This window comes from Plecotus auritus (assembly GCF_963455305.1).
Source record: "Plecotus auritus genome assembly, chromosome: 2".
NCBI classification, from domain to species: Eukaryota; Metazoa; Chordata; class Mammalia; order Chiroptera; family Vespertilionidae; genus Plecotus; species Plecotus auritus.
Genome location: NC_137771.1, coordinates 40,374,814 through 40,395,671, shown reverse-complemented (window position 1 = coordinate 40,395,671; position 20,858 = coordinate 40,374,814). Strand labels below are relative to the sequence as shown.

At 43.4% G+C, this 20,858-nt stretch overlaps 1 protein-coding gene across 1 annotated transcript in view; it reads left to right on the top strand.

Moving 5' to 3' along the window:
- Positions 1 to 20,858, top strand: part of FYB2 (FYN binding protein 2) — a 106,290-nt gene that overhangs the window by 53,913 nt on the left and 31,519 nt on the right. Inside the window, 3 exon segments of the mRNA XM_080654170.1 lie at positions 11,902 to 12,002; positions 14,595 to 14,629; positions 18,703 to 18,734. Of these exon segments, the coding sequence (XP_080510296.1) occupies positions 11,902 to 12,002; positions 14,595 to 14,629; positions 18,703 to 18,734 (168 nt within the window).

The following is a 20,858-nucleotide window of genomic DNA, read 5'->3' as shown; positions in this document are numbered from 1 at the left end:
AGTAGGTTTTATTCATTTAACACATACTTATTGAGCATCTACTATGTGCCAATTCCTCTATATGCATTGAGAATACAGCATTGTATAAAGTAGACAAAAATATCCTACATGTAATCACACACACGTGCCTACACACATTCATTTGTTTGTTTACTCAAAAGTCCTTCAAGTTGAACTGGGAGGGGAAAAAAAGATAACCTTCCTACCTCAGACTCAAAACCACTTGGCCAAGATCTACTCATTGGTACAGTGGACACTATCTTTACATAACAGTTCTTAAAACGTCTAAGGACAACATTTTTCTTTGAATTAAAGATCAATTTTTTTCAACCATTATTCACAAAACAGGTATCTTTGTGTTTCAGCTGTATTTCCATAGATACTACACACACACACACACACACACACACACACACACACACATATATATATGTGTATATATATATATATGTGTGTATATATATATGTATATATATATTAATCATCTTGTTAGGAACTCAGTGCTTCACAGTAACCATCTTCATTTCTGAGCTTCTTCATATTATCAAATATGACAAGTCGCATAGCGTAATGGAAAAACACAGGTCTGGAGTCAGAGTAATGCATATTCAAACCCATTCCCTGCACCTGAGACCAGTCACTTACCAGCTCAGAGCTTTAGCACACACATCTGTAAAGTGGACACAATAATACTTACTTCACTGATGGCCATGGAGACTAGATGAGATAAACTGTCTAAAGCACGGCGAATAGAGAAGATGCTTGATGAGTGTTTCTTCCACCCTGGGCCTCTCCATCTCTGGTTGCCGCTGGAATATTAATATCTCATTAGCTCCCAACAGTGAAATGACTTTTTGGAGATTATTCTTTGCCATCACTTTTTCATGGGAACCAAGCTGGCTGGCACCCTGTAGGACAGCAGCCCCTATTAGTGTGAGCAAAGCCGGGGAGTCCCAGGGCAGCAGTCAGCAGGATCTCCGTCAGTACTTAGCAGAGCTGGCTAGTATTACATTCATTAGCTATAAATACAGCTTTTCTCCCAGTAGGAAGTATCAGAAAACAGTCCTGACTCAGGGAATCTCAGCTAGACACTAAGGAAGGGAGAGGCTGTTTATTTCCCAAGCAGAAAAGATTCACACAGGACAGTGTTTCTCAGATGCGGGTCTGTGGGTAGATCTCAGGACTCCACCATTTTCTCTCCTCAACTTTTTAATTTTGTGTTTTTGTTTTGACAGCAGCCTTTAAAAAATACTATAAGCCTATTATGAATCTCCTGGATGACCTCTCTTAAGCCAGTACTTTGGAACATGCATTTGTATTTGTGTTTTGGTGTGTCCCATGGTGAGTGGGAGACGCTAACGTGCCTGGGGCTGCGGCTCCTGTGATGGTCTCCCCAGGAGGTCCTGTGTGAGATCCCGGAGAACAGAGGCTGTGGTGGGGGATAGCTGCCTTACCTGGGGCATCCAAGCAGAATAATGATGCTAGCAGAACAACGGCATTGTGGCCCAAGAAAACGCATTTGTTCTCCTTATTTGACTAGTAGTAAGTGCTATAAAGAAAAAAATTTTTAAGTATTAAGGTAGTAACTGGGGATTGAGAGCAAAGTAAAGAAAGTGTAGAATGGTCAAGGAAGGCCTCTCGGAGGTGGTGACATTGGGGTTGAGACCCGAATTCGGGGGCCCCAGTCATGGAAGGTCTAGATTACAGGGGTGGGCAAACTTTTTGACTCGAGGGCCACAATGGGTTCTTAAACTGGACCAGAGGGCCGGAACAAAAGCATGGATGGAGTGTTTGTGTGAACTAATATAAATTCAAAGTAAAGGAGCGGAGGGGAGAGCAAGAGAACCCTCCGCTCTTTCGGCTCCGCGGGCCGGATAGAACAGCCGAAGGGCCGGATCCGGCCCGCGGGCCGTAGTTTGCCCACAGCTGGAAGAATATTCCAGGAGAGAGCACCACTGGTTCAGACCCTCAAAGAAGAACCCCTCCCCCCACCATGTCTACAGAGCCAGAAAGGAGAGCGTGTAGCTAAACACAGTGTGCTGGGGGATGATGGGCGACTCTTGTGAGCCTGGAATGAATGCGGATTTCTCTCTCAATGCATTGGGAAGCCATGGAGAATGACAAGCTAGGCAGTGACGTGTGCTGACATTTAGCTTGTACCAGTCACTCTGGGTTCCGTATAAATGATAAATTTAGTGGGGAAATGGGAGAAGAGGAAGACAGCCTAGGAAACCACTGCAACAATAATAAAACAGTAATTATAACAGTAAAAATAGCAATCAACCCTTAGATAGTTTCTGTTCTAAGTTCATATATGAGTCCATATATGACAATCTAAGAAGTGGATGAACCATCCATTTTACAGATAAGGAAACTGAGTCACAGAGAGGTGAAATAAGTTGGCATGCACATTATAGTAGGAATGAAGATAAAGAGCCCTGGCTGGTAGCTCAATTGCTTAAATAAGCGTTCTAATACATCAAGGTTGTGGGTTCAATCCCCAGTCAGGGAATTTACAAGGATCAACCATTGAATGCATAAATATGTGGAACAGCAAATCAATGTGCATTTCTCTTTCTCCCTTTCTCCTTCTCCCTCTCCCTACCTCTCCCTGTAAAACCAATAAGTTAATTAATTAAAAAAAGAAATGGAGATAAAGAAATCAATAAATTCAAGTTATGTTTTGGGGGGAAAGCCAGCAATTGCTGGATCAGCTGTGGGAATGAGATGGGAGAGGAAGAGGAATCTAAGAAAACTCGGAGACTTGCTGTTTCTGTCATTGTTGATATGAATACCTGTGGAGTGCTTGGCATATCACTAGAGCTCAGTACCAGACACATCCTTCCTGAAAGCTATTTGGGATTGGTTTCTACTTAACTAAGCAAAAGCTGGACATCCTTGTGCCTTTGTGCATGTAAGATCAGAATCTCTAAAGGCTAGTTTTTAAGTTGTTCGCAACTACAGTGCTCTTTCTTGAGTGGCTCCTCGTAGGATGGGATGTGAAAGAGGGCCCCAAGATCCCAGTGTGCTCAACTGAATTGCTATAGGGCAAGAGTGAAGAGAGGGAATTTTTTAAGCCTGTGCCTTATAAAGTTTTAGACCCAGAACATCCAGGTGGCACCAGCTTAAGCCACTTTAATAGTTTCTTATTACACTCAACCACTGAGCCATGCCAGCTGGGCTTATCCCCTTTTAATTGGATTTCAGGGACACAGCAAGGTCACTGTTTGGCCTGCCTTTCACAAGGTAGGAGCAGTGGATTTACTTAGGGTTTTTCTCTTCTTTCGTGTTTTAAAGCATTATTCCTTTTTAAAAAATCTCCTAAAGGTTCTGTTTATTGAGCACTTTCTATAGACAAAGATTTGTGTCCCTTACTTAGGTCCACTCCTTCATTTTAAAACCCCCAACCACAGAGTGCTCTGTTCAAGGGGACCGCTGATTCAAATGCTGATCTCATCCAAACACCCTCACAAACACACCCAGAAATAACGTTCAGCCTGGACACCTGTGGTCAAATTGACACATAAAATTAACTTTTACAGTCATTCTAGTTTTGTGGCCTTTTATTAAAAGAATTAGGTTATAAATTTTTGAATTTTAGAAAAAACACTTTAGCGCCCAGAATTGAGCAACATTGGCAGCATTGTTTTTTCTTGTTTGTTTGTTGTTACAGAAGTCATTGTAGAAGTAGTAGGTTATGAAACATGTGGTGGTAGGGTTGGGCTTATACACATTCATGTACTAGTAAATACACACATATTTGCATATCTGTATATACAAATACATATATTCATATGTATCTGATATACGTTTATCATAGACATATATGTGTATTTTGTGTGAATGTATATCACATACTAGCGGCCCGATGCATGAAGATTTGTGCAAGAATGGGCCTTCCTTTCCCTGGCTGCCGGCACTGCCTTCGCTCCAGCCCCAGAGCTGCCTTTCTGCCTTCCCACGCTGCCCACAAGCCTGGAGCGGCTGGGGCGGTGTGGAATGCCTGCATCGTCGCCATGGTGATGACGCAAGCATCTCGCCACACCCCAGCCACTCGGCACCTGTGTATGCAAATTAACCCGCCATCTTTGTTCAGTTAATTGGCATACTCACTCCTGATTGGCTGGTGGGTGTCGCGAAGGTACGGTCAATTTGCATCTTTCTCTTTTATTAGTGTAGATAAGAATATCTAAGCATAGATATGTGTTTGTGTTCTTTAAAAATGAGAAAGTAGTAGAGCTAGTGGTAGAGGTGGTAGAAGTTCAAGTGGTGGAAGTGTGGAATGGTAGGCAGAGTGGTAGTGGTGGTAGTAGTAGCATATGCCTTATGTCAGTAAACACAGCATAATATATGTCCAGGAAGAAGAGACTTGGGCCCAATTACCCACCCAAGGTCACAGGTGAAGTTGAGATTCAGCCCCACCTCTATCTATTCAAAGCGTGTGTCCCCTCACCACCCTTCTGCCCGACTGCTTCATTGATTCTTCATCTTTATCAAGCATCTAAAATGTAGAAGATGGAAGCTTTATTAGCTCTTGAGAGAAACATGTCCTTGGAATTATTTTGTGTATTTTTTGTGAACATAGTACAAATACATTTTCAGGTCCATTTTAGACAGCATGGATGTAACTTTTTAAAGTTTAATCATCAATCATTTAATTCTGGAGAAAAGTTTCTTAGGGTAAAGGCTGGGGAGGAGAGTAGTCTTGTAAGAATTATTTATTGGAAATAGGAATTCGCCCAGTTTGGTACTTTGGGACATTGAGAAATCACATGGTCACATATTTCCTTGTCACCAAGAACCTGTAGAATACCACACAGAACAATTCCTAGTTAAGCTACTCCTGGTCTCTTTGCCTCCAAAGTGTGTGGCCATCCCATTGACATAAGAAATAGAAGAAGGTGGGTTTTCCACTTAGATATACCCCCTAATGAAATAAACACAGAAGTACAGCTATAGCAGGATTTGCTGCTCAAGTCCCAATCTTTCTACTTAGTATAAGCTCTTTCGATTTTCCAGAACTTTTTTTCAGTGAAACTTTTTGATGCAGTCTCATGCAAAGTGATCCAGAGGAAGGTGAGAAAGGGAAAGTACCTGTTGGATGTTTCCCACATGTTAACTCAATTATTCCTACAGTGACCCTATAAAGAAATTAAGGCCCTGAGAATCTAAATGACTGCTTAAGACCACACAGGGATGGATATAATGAATCTAAGTACAGTGCCTTACATATGGTAAACCCTCAACAAACAGTAGCTGCTACTGGGATGGGTAATTTCACTGTTTGATCAAGTGAACATATGTTTGAATGAGCTGTGTGTACCACTTCTCTAGAGTGAACAGCCCAAGACAGAAATTGGCAAATTATTCTCCAAAGGAGGGCTGTGTCCCAAGGGTAGACGTAGCAAATGCAAACAAGAATGAGAGGAGGACATGGGCCCATGCTTCAGCCAGAGAAAGCCAACTTGTTCAAAAATTTGTTTTGCAGATCTCTAAGGGTCCACGCCAATAGGAAAGCATCTGCTTGTGTAAATCATCTTTAACGCTCGCATCGCATTTACAGAACTGTGTTTCTTCTTGAACACAGATAATGTTGACGAGATCTTCAAGAAACACTAATGTTTTATTATCTAGTACTTAAATTACCAGAGGTTTCCTATAAGAAAATCAGAAAAGATATAAACCTGATACTATGCCAGTAATAAAAAGCACTTTCCAAAATGCAAACCCCAAACCTTTTTTTAAAGAACACTATAATTTCTGTCCTCCAGTATAATATTACTATCATACTTTTGTAGAAGGTCTATGTGAAGAGGGCAAATATTGCATTCAATATCGATAGCCTACTTTTAAATCAGATTTTATTGTTGTTTTTAGAGTAGGAAACTAAAGATTAAGGGATATATCCAATATTTTATCATTAGAAAGTAGAAGAGCTGGGCTGACCCCAAGAGCCAAGTTTGTCTGTAATTCTATGCTGCCTCCCAATGATGTCTACAGTTCTGGAGACAGTCTATAGACTTAACAAATGTGGAAACAAAGAAATTGAAGCAGAGATATATTTAATTCATCGAATTATTTCTTCCCTGCAACCCAAGTTCTTTCTATCGACCCACACTGCATTAAATCAAGGCAGATCTCAGGTCTGGTTTTAATGGACCAGAAAAAAGATAAAAGACATTGTCAGGGAGCAAAAGGGTGGTTTAAATGTATCTATAGTATCTTTTTTCTCCCTTCACATTAATCCTGACTCTGCCTTTCTGCTAAGACAGTGAATCTGAAGATGCCTTTTTTTTACATTTGAATGAAATTCTTTCTGATCATTTGAAGTCGGGTGTTTATCCATTTCTGACAAAAGTAGTGCAAGAAATTGATTAAACATCTTCTTTCAGTTTTTCCACAAATTGTTTCTTATTAATAAAGTTAATTTACCATAAACCCAATGAGATTGTTAGGCCCCTGGAGCATGAGATACATGGGATAGTCTATATCTTAAGAAAATGTCTCTTGATTGTTTCATGCAGGGGGAGGGGAGCCAAAGAGTGAGGGAAGAAATTATGATGCCTTAGAGTTTATTATGTTTTCTATTCATACATATTTAAAATATTACAGAGACCATGGGGGGCGGGACCTGAAAATACCCAAAATGGCCAAACAAAAAAGAAAAAACAATTGGGTGAAATGTACTTAATATCCTATCTAATAAAAGAGTAATATGCAAATTGACTGTCACTCCAAGACACAAGATGGCCGCCCCCATGTGGACACAAGATGGCCACCACAAGATGGCTGGCAGGGGAGGGCAGTTGTGGGCAGTTGGGGGAGACCAGGCCTGCAGGGGAGGGCAGTTGCAGGGGACCAGGCCTTCAGAGGAGGGTAGTTGGGGGGAACCAGGCCTGCAGGGGAGGGCAGTTGGGGGGGACCAGGCCTGCAGGGGAGGGTAGTTGGAGGGACCAGGCCTGCAGGGGAGGGCAGTTGTGGGCGATCAGGCAAGCAGGGAGGGCAGTTGGGGGGGGGGACCAGGCCTGCAGTAGAGGGCAGTTGGTGGGGGGACCAGGCCTGCAGTGGAGGACAGTTGGGGGGCACCCAGGCCTGCAGGGGAGGACAGTTAGGGGCGACCAGACTGGCAGGGGAGGGCAGTTAGGGGTGACCAGGCCGGCAGGGGAGGGCAGTTAGGGGCAATTGGGCCGGTTGGGGAGCAGTTAGGCATTGATCAGGCTGGCAGTGGAGTGGTTAGGGCAGTGGGCCCCAAACCGTGGCTCGCGAGCCACATGCGGCTCATGAGCTGCAGTTTGCCGCTCTGTTGACTAATGAGTTTGCCGACCACTGGACTAGACTAAATGTTACCATGTAGTTGGAAGCTGTGAGGATTAGGCAATTGTGGCATATTGTGTGCAAAGAGGTAAAGGGTAGTATATGATAGTGGTCGGCAAACTCATTAGTCAACAGAGTGGCAAACTGCGGCTTCCAAGCTGCATGTGGCTCATGAGCCGCGGTTTGCTGACCACTGGGTTAGGGGGTGATCAGACTGGCAGGCAGAAGCAGTTAGGGGCAATCAGGCAGAGGCAGGCAAGCGGTTTAGAGCCAGCAGTCCTGGATGGTGAGAGGGATGTCCGACTGGGATCGGGCCTAACGGGTGGTTGGACATCCCTCAAGGGGTCCCAGATTGGAGAGGGTGCAGGCTGGGCTTAGGGACACCCTCCCCCCATGCACAAATTTTGTGCACCGGGCCTCTAGTCTATATATATAAAAGCCCAGTGACCGAGGCAGAATGACCAGTCGACCAGTTGCTATGACATGCACTGACCACCAGGGGATGCTCAACACAGGAGCTGCCCCCTGGTGGTCAGTGCATTCCACAGTGGGCGTGCCACTCAGCCGACCAGGATGAGTGGTGGTCCCGCAGCAGCCCGATCCCTGCAGGCCCCACCCCCGACAAGTGCATTAATCTGTGCACTGGGCCTCTAGTATAATAATAAATGGGGAGAAAAAAGGAAAAGAGAGTGCTCCTACCTTTTTGTCTGTAACAACTATGCAGATATACCACTAAATGGAAAATAAAACCAGGAAGAATACCAAAGTACTGAGACCTCACTTGTGTTAAGGTGGGAGAATTATGGGTAATTTTTCTCCCCTCTACTGTCCACATCCAGTGTGAAATAGGTATTTTACATTTGCTATGGGCACAGTTGAAGTTCCTTTCATTTCACTCCCCAGTCCCATTTCTCTTTCTCCCTTCCCAGAGGCAACTTCAGCTGGGAATACGAGAGTGGATTCATTTAATATATTTCTTACACTTTAGCTACAAACTCACATATCTGTTAAAGGTATAGTATTTTACATTTTTATATAAATGGCATCTTATTTTATCCTTCTGCAACTTAATTTTTTTCCAAAGCTGTGTTTTCATATTACATGTTAATGCGTGTAAGTCTAGTTTATTCATTCCATTTACACATCGCCTATATTTCTTTATGTAAACAATATATCACAGTATGTTCATGTATTCCTTTAATGAGGAACATGAAGGTTGTTTTAAATTTTCAACCTTTCAAATGATGCTGCAACAATAATTCTCATATAATAACAGGTAAATATGAGCAAGTTTCTCTAGGTTGTTGTGGGGTTTTTTTTACTTAGAGTTAAAAGGGCTAAACAAGAGTAAATAAACAACTTTAGTTTTACTAGGTATTGAAAAATTATTCTCCAAAATAGTTGTTCCAATTCATATTCTCAAGCCTGTATGAAGAGTTCCCGTTTTCCATATTCTTGCTAAATGAGATTTTTTTTCAAACTTTAAGACTCTTGCTAAACTGAAGGGTGTGGAACCAAATTCTCATTGTCTTGACTTCTATTTCCCCATTTACTGTGAGGTTGTGAATTTACTTATAAACTTTTTAGTTGTTTGCTTCTGTGATATCTACCATATGTTTTTGTCCAATTTTCTAATGGTTTCTTTGTCTTTCTATTGCAGAAGTTCCTAGTAGAGTTTACATATTAACTCTTTTTGTTCCATTTTGCTATTGTGACATTTTTGGAGGTTAATCTAATTAAGAAAGTTTATCTACCTGGAATGCTTTCTTGCATCTATTAAAATAATCTGAGTAGGTGTTTTGTTTCTTTCACTTTCATTGTTCCAGTATGATTACTTGCAATGACAGATTTTCTGATGTTAGTCATCCTTGAAGTCTTGGGGAAATTTTAGTTGTTTTTATTACTGATTAATTCATTTTTCTACTATTTTATTTGGGCTAAAATGTCTTATGTGAGATTGGGCTATATTTTTCTTTCATTGGTCATTTTGTGGTTTTCATATCAAAATTATTCTTTCATCTTAAAATGAGTAGTATAGCTTTTCCTTTTTTTTTTTCTCTCTGAAACTAGTCATTAAACCTCGCCACAGGTGGGCAGAATGTGGAGGTGGGTAGGGGGGACTGTGGGTGTGTGCACTGTTTATGCAAGCCCTATTATGATTTATTGGCCTATCGATCTTTCTATTTTTTCTTTAGTCACTGTGGTAATTTTATATTTCTCACTAAATTTGTTGATTTTCTCTAGACTTGCAAACTTATTGGCAGAGAACTGATCATAACATCTTCATAGATTTCTGAAAACCTGAAGCTATCCCCAGTTTTGTCCTCTTTTTTTTATCTCTACTCTGTGGTTGTGTGTGTGTACCTTCTCTCATTTTCTTGAACAGTCATGCTAAAGTATGGTCTACTATTAGTATACTTACTTAAGCTTTCTTTTTAGTTAGTATTTGGTTTGGCTCTCTTTCCCATTCATCAATGCCAGCGCTTTGGCTTGTCTGTTGCTTTGTAGCAGCATTAGCTGGATTTTTAAGACATCAAGTCAGATAATCTATATTTTATTGGAGTAGGTTCATCTCTGCATTTTTATGATTCTTGATCTATTTGGACTGTTTCCCATTATATTTCATGTTTTAAATTTACTATGAAATTTCTTTACTTGTATTTTTTTCTTCCTTTGCTGCCTTCTTAAACATTTAAGCTTTCTTATTGCGTATTTTCTTTCTACCAGTTGGGAAGTTAAATATTCTATTTCAATCTTTTTTAATGATTATAGTTAAATTTAGACATCTACAATTAAGTCTGATGTTAGTCGAAATTTATACCCTGCTCCTAAACAACATAAAGACCTGAGAATAATTCCCATAGCCTTCTCTCACCATCATATTATTATTTAATATTTTAATTCCATTTTATTCTTTTTTTAAATATGTTTTTATTGGATTTGAGAGAGAGAGAGAAACATTGGTCACTGCCTCCTGCATGGCTCCCACCAGAGATTCAAGGCCACAACCTGGGCATGTGCCCTGACCAGGAATCGAACCAGCAACCTCTGGGTACATGGGTCAATGCTCAACTACCCACAATGGCTGGGCCATTTTATTCTTAATAAACACTGCCTTTATAATTATTTAAAGTGTGTGTATACATTTTGGTGGATAATGTGTGTGTGTGTGTGTGTGTGTGTGTATTGAACCTTCTCATTCTATCCTCCCTACTGTTAATTTTTCCTTTAATATTTTTCATCTCTTAATCTCTCTGTGCTACCTTCTGGGTAACTGCCTCAGATTTAACTAGTTCACCAATTCTCTCTTTTGCTGTACCCAATCTACTTTCAACCTATACATTAAAATTTTTCTTTTAAGAACTATATTATTTCTATAACTTCTTTCTCCTGTCTCCTACTCTACATGTTTTTTCACACCCTCTAGTGGGTTTTGTTCCTCACTTTATTTCTTTGAACACATAAAATGTATTTATTTTAAAGTCACATTCATGTCATTCTGTTATTTAATTCTCCCAAGTTATATCTTCCGACTATCTATGGTGGCTCCTTTCCTGGTGGGGTGTGCAGTTGTGACTATAAGCTTGTTTAGAGTGGGAACTGTTTCTTTAGAAACTATAGGTATCCAAGGATATGGAAGTATGTTTACCGAGTAATTTCAGAGTTGCTTTAGCAGAGGGGAGGGTTGGGTTTCAAGCACCTTTTTGGCTTTGCATCTTGGAACTACACAGAGTCTACATCTGGAACCCACGCCTGTGCAAGGTTCTGGTATCTCATGGGGACTCTCTTTTAGCTCTAGTGGCCATTGTCTAGCAGCAGTCTTCCAGCTCAGAACCTAGGAGAGTGCACCGATAGTTTTAGAACTTATTTTGCAGATGGGGTGGCATTTTGTGACTCTGGACTTCATGCTGATGGCTCAGTTTCAGCTTCCCATTCAGATGAGGCCTGTGGCTCAGATGTAACTTCCGACTCAGACCTTAGGTCCTCAGTCAACCAGTCACTAAGATCTTTCTTTATTCGGCTCCCATTTGCCTCTGAGTCCCTTGGTTACAGTTCTCATTTACATCTTTTTTTTTTTAATATATTTTATTGATTTTTTACAGAGAGGAAGGGAGAGGGATAGAGAGTTAGAAACATCGATGAGAGAGAAACATCGATCAGCTGCCTCCTGCACACCCCCTACTGGGGATGTGCCTGCAACCAAGGTACATGCCCTTGACCGGAATCGAACCAGGGACCTTTCAGTCCACAGGCTGATGCTCTATCCACTGAGCCAAACCGGTTTCAGCTCATTTACATCTTTAATTGTGAGTTTCCTTTCGATGTCTGGCACCTGGAGATTTTTACCTTACTGATTTCTAGATGAGTTAGGTGTTCTTTGTATAAATCTTAGTATTGTAATATTTTATCCAGAATTCCTATGTCTTTAGAACAGGGACGGTGTGCCTTCCATGTCTGCTCAGGTTACCATATTGGCCAGACATACTTATATTACCTCTCTAATGAGGAAAAAATACAAAAAAGTTTTACAGTATGTTTAAAGAAACATTTTATTTTAACTAACCTTCTTTTCTCCATGCTTCTCAGTGCTGAATTTGAAGAACCACATAATTATGAGGCAACAATTTCATATCTGAGACACTCTGGCAACTCCATTAACCTGCGCACCGCAAAAGAAATTACTGGTTGTAAGTCGGCTAAGCCAATTAATATTGTAACCCCGAGTGGAATGAAAATGTGTCAAAAATGGTATTTTCCCCCAGCTGACTATGAAGTTAAACATCCACAGCCATGCTGCTTTACCATCTAATTCCCCCTCCTTTGTCTAGTCTCTTATAAATATAAATACATTCAGTTGTGCATGCGTGGTATCTCAGGACTCAGCGCTGCCTTCTCTCTGCCCTCCTCTGGTCTTTCCTTCACTGATCTACTTAGATGCTTTGCCTTTTGTTGCTATGTGTGAGGGAAAGATCAAGATATGGCAATTCATTTTTCTTCCTTGTCCTCCTATACAAACTTCACCTCTCTTCTTGCAATGTCTTTCTTGAAGTCCCTGGAAGCTCTGTGTATGGAGAAGGAGATAGCAGACCATGGGAATTAGGTCCCTGTGTTTAGCCTGGATAGGAGCATAGGATTTTATTTAATGGCTCTGACCAACCGTTCAGAGTTACGTCTTCCTGCCTCTGGTATGCTGAAAAAGCTCAGAACTTTATGTGAAAAAAGAGACCCTTTCAGGGAAGAAGATGAAGAAACAGGGACTCATAGCATTTCTACAAGTTTCTATGTCTCTGTTCTGCCTGTAGGATCAGTCAATTCTCTATGAAAGGTATACATGTTGGTGCCAGAATAAACACTAGCATTTACTAACCTTGTGTGATGGGTCCCAGTTCTGCGCTAGGTCTTCTGTGTACATCCTGCTGATAGGGTGATTTTAACCCACTTTGAGAGACAGGAAACTCAAGGTCAAAGATTGAGTAACCAAAGTCACATAAGGGATATGTGGTAGAGCTATAATGTGAAATGGGCTCAGACTGCCTCTGAGGTCCACGCTCTTCCCACCACTTCATGTTGCTTCTCCTTCAAGAAGGTTTTCATTCTCCCCTCTGATAGCTGTCCTCTTCTCCCGGCTGGGATGCTGCTGTTCAGTGGAGAGGGTTATCTAACTCCGCATGAAATGTGAGCAAGGACTCTAGTGCTGTGGGTTCCTAGTCCCTTCCGGACCCTCTGGGGTACAGCCCTTTGAACTTTACATTCCTATCCCGGGAGCAAGTTTTGATGGCAAATCTTACTATTAAATTTTGTTTAAAAAACAGCATTAAATTATGAATGTGTTATTAACTGTGCATGCATTACCTTTTTTGGGGAATCAACTACAGTCCTCTGCTCTACCAGCCAGGCTATGGAAGGGACTGTATCACCCATTTTTATTGGCCTTGTCAAGTAAGGTGTCTCTGAGCCTTGGTTGCCCCATATTTAAGACAGAATTATAATATCTCCCCCACCCAATGCCAAGGAGAAGCAAAGAGACCATGATTTGTTAATCCTCTAAATAAATATATATGGTAAATAAACTGGAGGAAGAAAAGAAGATATTTTTTAAATTGGAAAAATATCCATACTTTCAATGGATGAGGCCATCTGTGTCATAAGCGGTCATTTTAAATGTATTAATAGCTAAACAAAGTTTTTAAAGCAAGTAATAGCAGAATGTTTGATTCAAAAAACAGTAAAAATAACAGTGTACAATTACCCAAGTTGACTTACATATTACTAATCATCCACCCAGAATTTTAGGTCTGTTTGTCAACAATCCCATGTGGGTAGTCCCTACAGAAAACCTAGGGTTTCCTTTCCTTTAAGAATGGGTTGTATGTTTAGAATCATTATGGCTTAGGATTGCAACATGATGTTTGGTCAGTTTTCTAAACTAAAGCTTCAGGACTCTAGCAGAGAGAGGAAAAAAAGAAACAGGGAGGGGAGGTCCTACTCATTATGCACTCATTAACAGTAAGGGAAAACTTTTATAGATAACTTTTAAGCAAGGAAACATCAAACTAGCAACTTTATCAAAAAAACATCACTTTCTATACAACGGTGACCTGCTAAGTACGATAAGTTTCTTACATCAACTCCTTTAATCTTCCCATTATCTCTGTATGGCAGATACCAATTGACCCCATTTCACAGATGAGTAAGCTGAGGTTCAAAGAAATGAAGTAATGTATTTGCAATCACAGAGGCAGTATCAGGACTGGGTTTTGAACCCAAATTCTTGCCACTACTCATGTTTGTTAGGTTGGCATCATGTCATTAAATAATATCCACAGAACTATTGAAAAAAATCAAAAGGTCTTCAAGCTTGAGTTGGTGGTCCGACTCCTCTTTAGCAATCATTTTGTTGAAATGGGATGTAAACTGTTTCTGACTCTTTTCCCCCTTTCCTTTTCCTTTCAAGTTTATCTTCTGAGTGCTACCACTCAATTTCAGTGATTTCTCTTAATCATAAGGAAGGAATGTATTTACCCAAACAGGAAACTCAAAATTGTTTCAAATGTTTTCACTGACTGTACATTCCATCCTGGAAATCCCCACGAAATTAAAACTGTGGTCACTGACCCAGAACTTCCCAAACCACCTTGACAAAGCCTCACAGAGATCTGTGTGAAGGTGGAGAACACTGAACTCTGTGGTCTTGCATAATTGATTTCACACTGGGTACTGTACAAAACCAGTACTATAAGGAACTGCCTTGAAATAATTCTTTTTCATCTTTATTTTAGCAACTTATGAAGTTGGAATTGAAGAACTCAAAAAGGTATTGTTTCCTCTCTCTCTCTTTTTTTTTAAATACTAGAGGCCCGGTGTACGAAATTCGTGCACTTGCAGAGGGGCATGTCTCAGCCTGGCCTGCACCCTCTTGCAGTCCGGGAGCCCTGGGGAGATGTCCAACTGACGGCTTAGTGGGCCTAAGCTGTCAGTCGGACATCCTTAGCATTGCCACAGAGGTGGGAGAGGCTCCCACCACTGCCGCTGTGCTCACCAGCCGTGAGCCCGGCTTCTGGCTGAGCGGTGCTCCCCCTGTGGGAGCACACTGACCACCATGGGGCAGCTCCTGCATTGAGTGTCTGCCCCCTGGTGGTCAGCATGCATCATAGTGACCAGTCATTCCACCATTCGGTCATTTGCATATTAGCCTTTTATTGTGTAGGATATGCTGTAGATGAGGACCCCTAGAACCAAAAGAAGTGCAGAAAATTCACTGTTAACTCATTCTCGAATTTCCCCCACTTAAGATCAAATTGCCCCCCCCCCCCCATGGGGCATGTGCTGCACCTTGGGAACCACTGGGCTTGACGCTTTTCCTCTCTGAGCTTCATTTCTGAATACATATATCATGGGAATTGTAATCTCTTCTCCGCCTACCTCACTGTGTTGTCATGAGGTTCTGAGCTAATAAACCTAGAAATGTTTCATCAAGTAAGTGATATCTAAATGGGAAGGGATTGTTATTTTTAAGCTCATGGGTACCCTCGCAGGTAGCAGGTGCTGATTAGGGGAGGAGGGCATGAATGTTTCCTGGGACTGTAGCTATGGAAGCTTTGCAGAGGGTTCCACAGGCCTTGGAGGGGCGGGCTCTGGCCAGCAGCCCTGTAGTGGTGGTCGTCCCTACAAGAGGCACTGGCAGGGGGAAGGGCATTAAGGGGGCGCTAGGGGGTCAGTGAGGCCGAAGGAGGAGTAACTGTCAAATCTTCCCGTTGGTGCCATTCTTTAAATTGTACATGGCTGTTTTGCAGCTGTACCTGCTCAGGGCGGGGCTCCAATCTCCTGGAGCTGGGGTGGGGGCTGGGCCAGGGCAGAGCCAGGCGGGCTAGGAGGGCGGGTTTAGCCACACCCCCAGCGAGGTTTAGTGGGCTTTCACTGCGGAGACGGTGCTGCTGCTGTTGGGGAGAAGGGTCTGAACCTGGGGGTCCGCTCAGGCCTGCCTCCACCCTGGTCTGGAGGTGTAGGGAAGAGAGGCGTGCCTGGCCCCAGCGGAGGGGGCCCACGGGCCCCGGGTGACTCAGGGGCGCTGCTGGATGGTCACCAGCGTGCTATTATTGTGGGCACCCCTGGCAGGGGTGGCGGGGGAAGAGATCGGGAGTCGGAGATTCGGGCTGCAGCTACCCCCGAGGCTGGGTCTTCCCATCCGATCAGCCTCCCCGCACCCCTGGGGATGTGGGGGCTGGGGTAGGGTGTCCATGCGGGGGGGAAACGGAAGAGCTCCCTGTGGCCACTTCCTCTTCCTTCTTTGCAGTCTGGGCTCCTGTCAGGAACTCTCCTCAGACCCCGGGAACTTGCCTCCGGCCGCCCATCCCCTGCTGCGCTTGCATCCTCCTGCTGGTCTGTCAATATGCAAATTGGTCGTTACTTGGACACCGTAATGGACAATTAGCATATTACCTCTTTATATGTATAGATATGTATTTTTATTGATTTCAGAAAGGAAGGGAGAGAGAGAAAAACATCAGTGATGAGAGAGAAACACTAATCGGCTACCTCCTGCACACCCCACACTGGGGATCAAGCCCACAACCCAGGCATATGCCCTGACCAGGAATCAAACTGTGACCTCCTGATTCATAGGTTGATGCTCAACCACTGAGTCATGCGACTGGCACTTTCTTTCTTCTTAACTTTCTAACTAAAACAGTGTGCAGAGTTGATTCCCAAGTAGTTTCGTTTAGGAGGGAGAAAAGGTCCTTGTTGTCAGTTTTCCTCTGATGTCTGAGGCTCAGACTCCAGCTGATAAGGTTCTGAAGCCTGAGCCCGTGTCAGAGACAGAAGATGTGTGATGGAATGGGAAACGCTGATCCTCATCCACTCCCAGTCCCTCATCTTTGGCCGCCAGCACCACTGACTTTCACTAACTCTCTCTTCGGGGGGAAGATATCTTTGGCACAAGACAAATTTTCACATCCCAGCCTTTCACAGACTGCCCAAACCTCGAAGGCACATCCTCTGGCCTCCTGGCAGGCATGGCACCAGATAACTCCTTGGAGGCAGTGTAGCAACTTGATTAGGGCCCAAGCACAATCCCTGGCCTCGATCCCAGCTGCTGGCTGTGCAGCCTGAGCCTCCATTTCCTCACCTGTAGAATAGAGGTAACAGAAATACCACCTCTGGGATCGTTGTGAGAATGACTATAAGGTAAATTCAGATACACAGTTTAAGAGCCAGTGCCTGGAGTCTGGTCCATGCATATGATCTCTCCCAGCTCCCATTGTATCTTCTGTAAAATGGTATGTTCTCCAAGAGGGCAGGGAGTGCGTGCCTGTGGTTACCACACCTGCAGTGGCAGATGTCAGTGCAGAAGGGGCCCAGTACATGTCTCACTGAACTGCTGCAAGAACTAAGTGAGACAGAGGAGGTAAGCACCCAGCACTGCAGCTGGCACACAGTAGGCACTCACCTAACGCTGTGACTGGGTCTGTTAGGGTTCTACTTTTTTCTCACTGGGTACCACTAGAGCCTTTAACTTTCTGCTCCAGTTTTCTGGGCTTACTGGAAAGGACTGCTGATCTGTGGCTAGAAAACTCTAGGTGATTATTATTCCTACTAGCGTGGGCAGAAGCATTCTATTAAAATGCTTCCCTTACTTGGCAACGTGGGCAAATAATCAGCTTCTCTGTGCAGTACGCTCTCCGAAGGACCAAATTGTTTCCCTCACAAACTAAAGCAGCGTGAATGTATTCTTCCTTTTTAACTAAAACTTTCAGCCTTCAGACATGTTTATGGTCATCTTAGGATTTTCTCTCCTGGTGGCTAGAAACTGCTGTCACCCTTTCCTGGTGACGGGAGCACAGGGGGCTGAGTGGGCACAGTCCACGCTCCTCCTTGAGAGACGCTCTTGGGCCCCTGCAGGTGCGCAGACCGGTTGCCGTCACACAAACCACCACAAGTTTGTGCTGTCATCGTTTTCTGACAATTGTCATTTCTTTCTACTCTCACTATCTCGTGTCTATCAGTGAGTCCCTCATGTGCTCAGGCGGGTATGGACCAGGTCTGTGTGTGCCAGGCACTGGTGCGTACATGGTAGGGCTTCATCCACAGCATCACTGGTGAGCGGGTACACTGCTTCCACTCTACAGGTGAGAACTCGGGGCCCGGAGGGGCAGAGATCTGAGATGAGGTCCGTCTCCCTGGTCCTACCAGTGCTGCCATCCAAGTGGCTATATGATATAGGAAAGAGAAACCAGTGGGCCCTGAATGGAGGCCCGGGCATGCTGAGCTGCTGGGCCTGGACTATGTAGCAGCATTTTGGATGCTGAGATAGTCTCTATTTTCTTCCGGTTCTTAGCTAGATTCCAAATATGGAATGGCTCCAGTGCTGTGATGAGTAAATACATGAGGGGCTGTGCTGTCATCAGTGGGACATAGTTTTAATGGAGTCAAACCCAGACCACGGGAGAGCTGAATTTGGATCACTGGGTGCGTGATCAGCGCAGGAGAATTCCCAGCATGACCTGCACACTCACCAATTTGTCCACTGAAATACTGTATTGCTCAAATATTACAAATTTGTACTTCTTCATATGATTTAAAAGCTTTCTATTCTACAGATGCATTCCTGGAAAGGTATGCAGCAAACTGTTTATTTTTCTAAGTGAAATCATACATTACCGCTGCCATATGCTGTCACTTCAGAAATGCTTGTTTTCTTTTCGGGTTGACCTTCAGATCCACTGGGAACAGTTCGTGGAAGTTTCTGTTGTCAGTGTCTACATTTGCTTGTGCCGAGATCTCACCCACCTCTCCTTGCAGTCTGGTCTCTAATGATCTGTAACCAAGCAGAGACCTGGTTGGTGAGGGTAGGTTTATGAAAATGACCATTTTCCTCTTCACTTTCAGCCTTGGAAGAGTTTTCTCCACCAAGAACATAGGTGAGTTTTATCTTCAAAAGGAAAGGGAGTAATCCAGCCCCTGACAACTGAAATAGTATCCCCCATGGCACAGCTCTGATTCCAGTGCCCGACCTGGCTCAGCACCCCCGGGCCTGGCCAGGCACCTGGTGCAGAGAAGGTGCTCAGGGACCCGTTCCTCTCACCTTGCTCCAGCCCATGCTGCTCTCACTCAGCAAACACGTACTGAGTCCCCAGCACATGGGAGCCATTTTCGAGCCACTGGGACTTTAGCATTTATGGAGGCCTCGCCACTCTCCTCAGAGATTCCTGGATTAGAGGAAGTGTCACACAATCCAGCAGGCATGGAACTATCACGGGAATCCCCAAGAATTCAACATTTCCCAAGTGCACCATGCTGTCTCAAGTCCCTTTGCCTTTGCCCATTTAATTAACTCGCACCAACTTAATGGTCTGGCAAACTTCTACTGACCATCAAATGTCCCTCCTACAAGAAGCCTTCCTTGATTCCCCTCCTCCAGGGAGAGGTAACAGTCCCTTCCCTGTGGTACCACTGTAAGGTACACATGAGTTCGCACTAGTGTCACTGTGTATTCTGTTTGTTAGCATGCCTGTTGATTCTCACCCTCCTGCCCACCCTCTTTCTGTGAGCTCCTTGTGGGCAAGGCCCATGTTTCCTTGTTCTTGGTGTTCCTGGCCCAGCTCAGTTTGAACACAGTAATTAGACTGTGGCCACTGTACTGGATGGCACGAATTTAGGCTTTGTCTGATAGGGAGAACCATGAAAGAGTTTCAAAGCAGGAATAATGCACCCTCTCCCCCACAATATTATTCCTGTAAATCACAATATTAAATGTGTGGAAACTCCTGTACAAGGCATGGGTGGAGGAAGATGGATTACAAAGCACATATACATCAATAAGGCAGGTAAATGCTTTAGAGCAGGGGTGGGGAACGTCCAGCCCGAGGGCCGTATAAGGTCCCCAAAATCATTTGGTCTGGCCCTGCCAAGACATTAGGAATGACTTAAGTGTTTGACCAAATATGGCAGGCTAATTTTTAAGTTGATAATTTTGAATGATGTTATAAATATCTAAATGGCCCTTGGCAGAAAAATGGTTCCCCACCCTTGCTTTAGAGGAAATATCAGTAATTGCAATGGGAACAAAAGAACTGGGTGATTCTAACTCAGCATATGCTTTGATGAAAAAGAGGGCATGCTATAAAGAATGTGAGGCTTTCAACACTTATCACATTTCATTCTTATGGCAACCATGGAAATTGGCATTGTGACCTTTCATTTATACATGAGAAAATTTGATTTTTAGGAAGGTTAATCTTAGACTTTTAGAAAAAGGGACAGTGGGGATTAGAACCCAGTCCTCATTTCACAGTCCCTTTTCATCGCAGAAAAACCAGAAAATGCTTCAATGGTGGACAATAGTGCTCAGTAATTAGATGAATGAATGAAACTCCTTAAAACTCTTTCCCTCCCTCGTCTTTCAGAACAGCACTCTCTTCCGATGTTTCTCCCTTCTTCATGCCCACCTCTTCTTTCATTGGAGGGCCCTTCTTTCTCTGCCTTCCATCAAAATTGGTTGTAGAACCATCTAGTTCATAAGGCCAGAAACAAAACTTCTTACGTGGATGCTGACACTCCCCAGCATTCTGTCCTTGGTCCTATTTCTCATTCACTCTCTGCCTTGACTCTATCCTCCTCCAGGGCAGCTGCTGTCTACATACTGGTGAGCAGCAGTCCTTCATGTCATTGGGAACACCGTGCCCTGCTCTTGCTGCCCTGGGTCACACAGCACCAGTGGGGAGTGATTAAGAGAGTTCTGCCTCTTTGTAACTTGATTTTTAGGTAGTTGACAAGGCAAAGCAGAGGAATTGGAGACAGATGCATAGGCACTACATTATAATACGAGATGGAAGGACAGAGTGTTGCAGGCATGACTGCTGGAGAGAATCAGGGGTAGATTCCAGAGGTAATTTGACTTGGACAAACTGAGAAGGGTGCTGTGTGTTTCAGCAATAGAAGATGTGGAAGGCGTGTCTGACAAAGGAAATGGAAGTGAAAAGAGAGAGTTGCTCAAAGTAGCATGGTAGGTTGGGGGGGATTGTCAGAGTCTAGACTAGAACAAA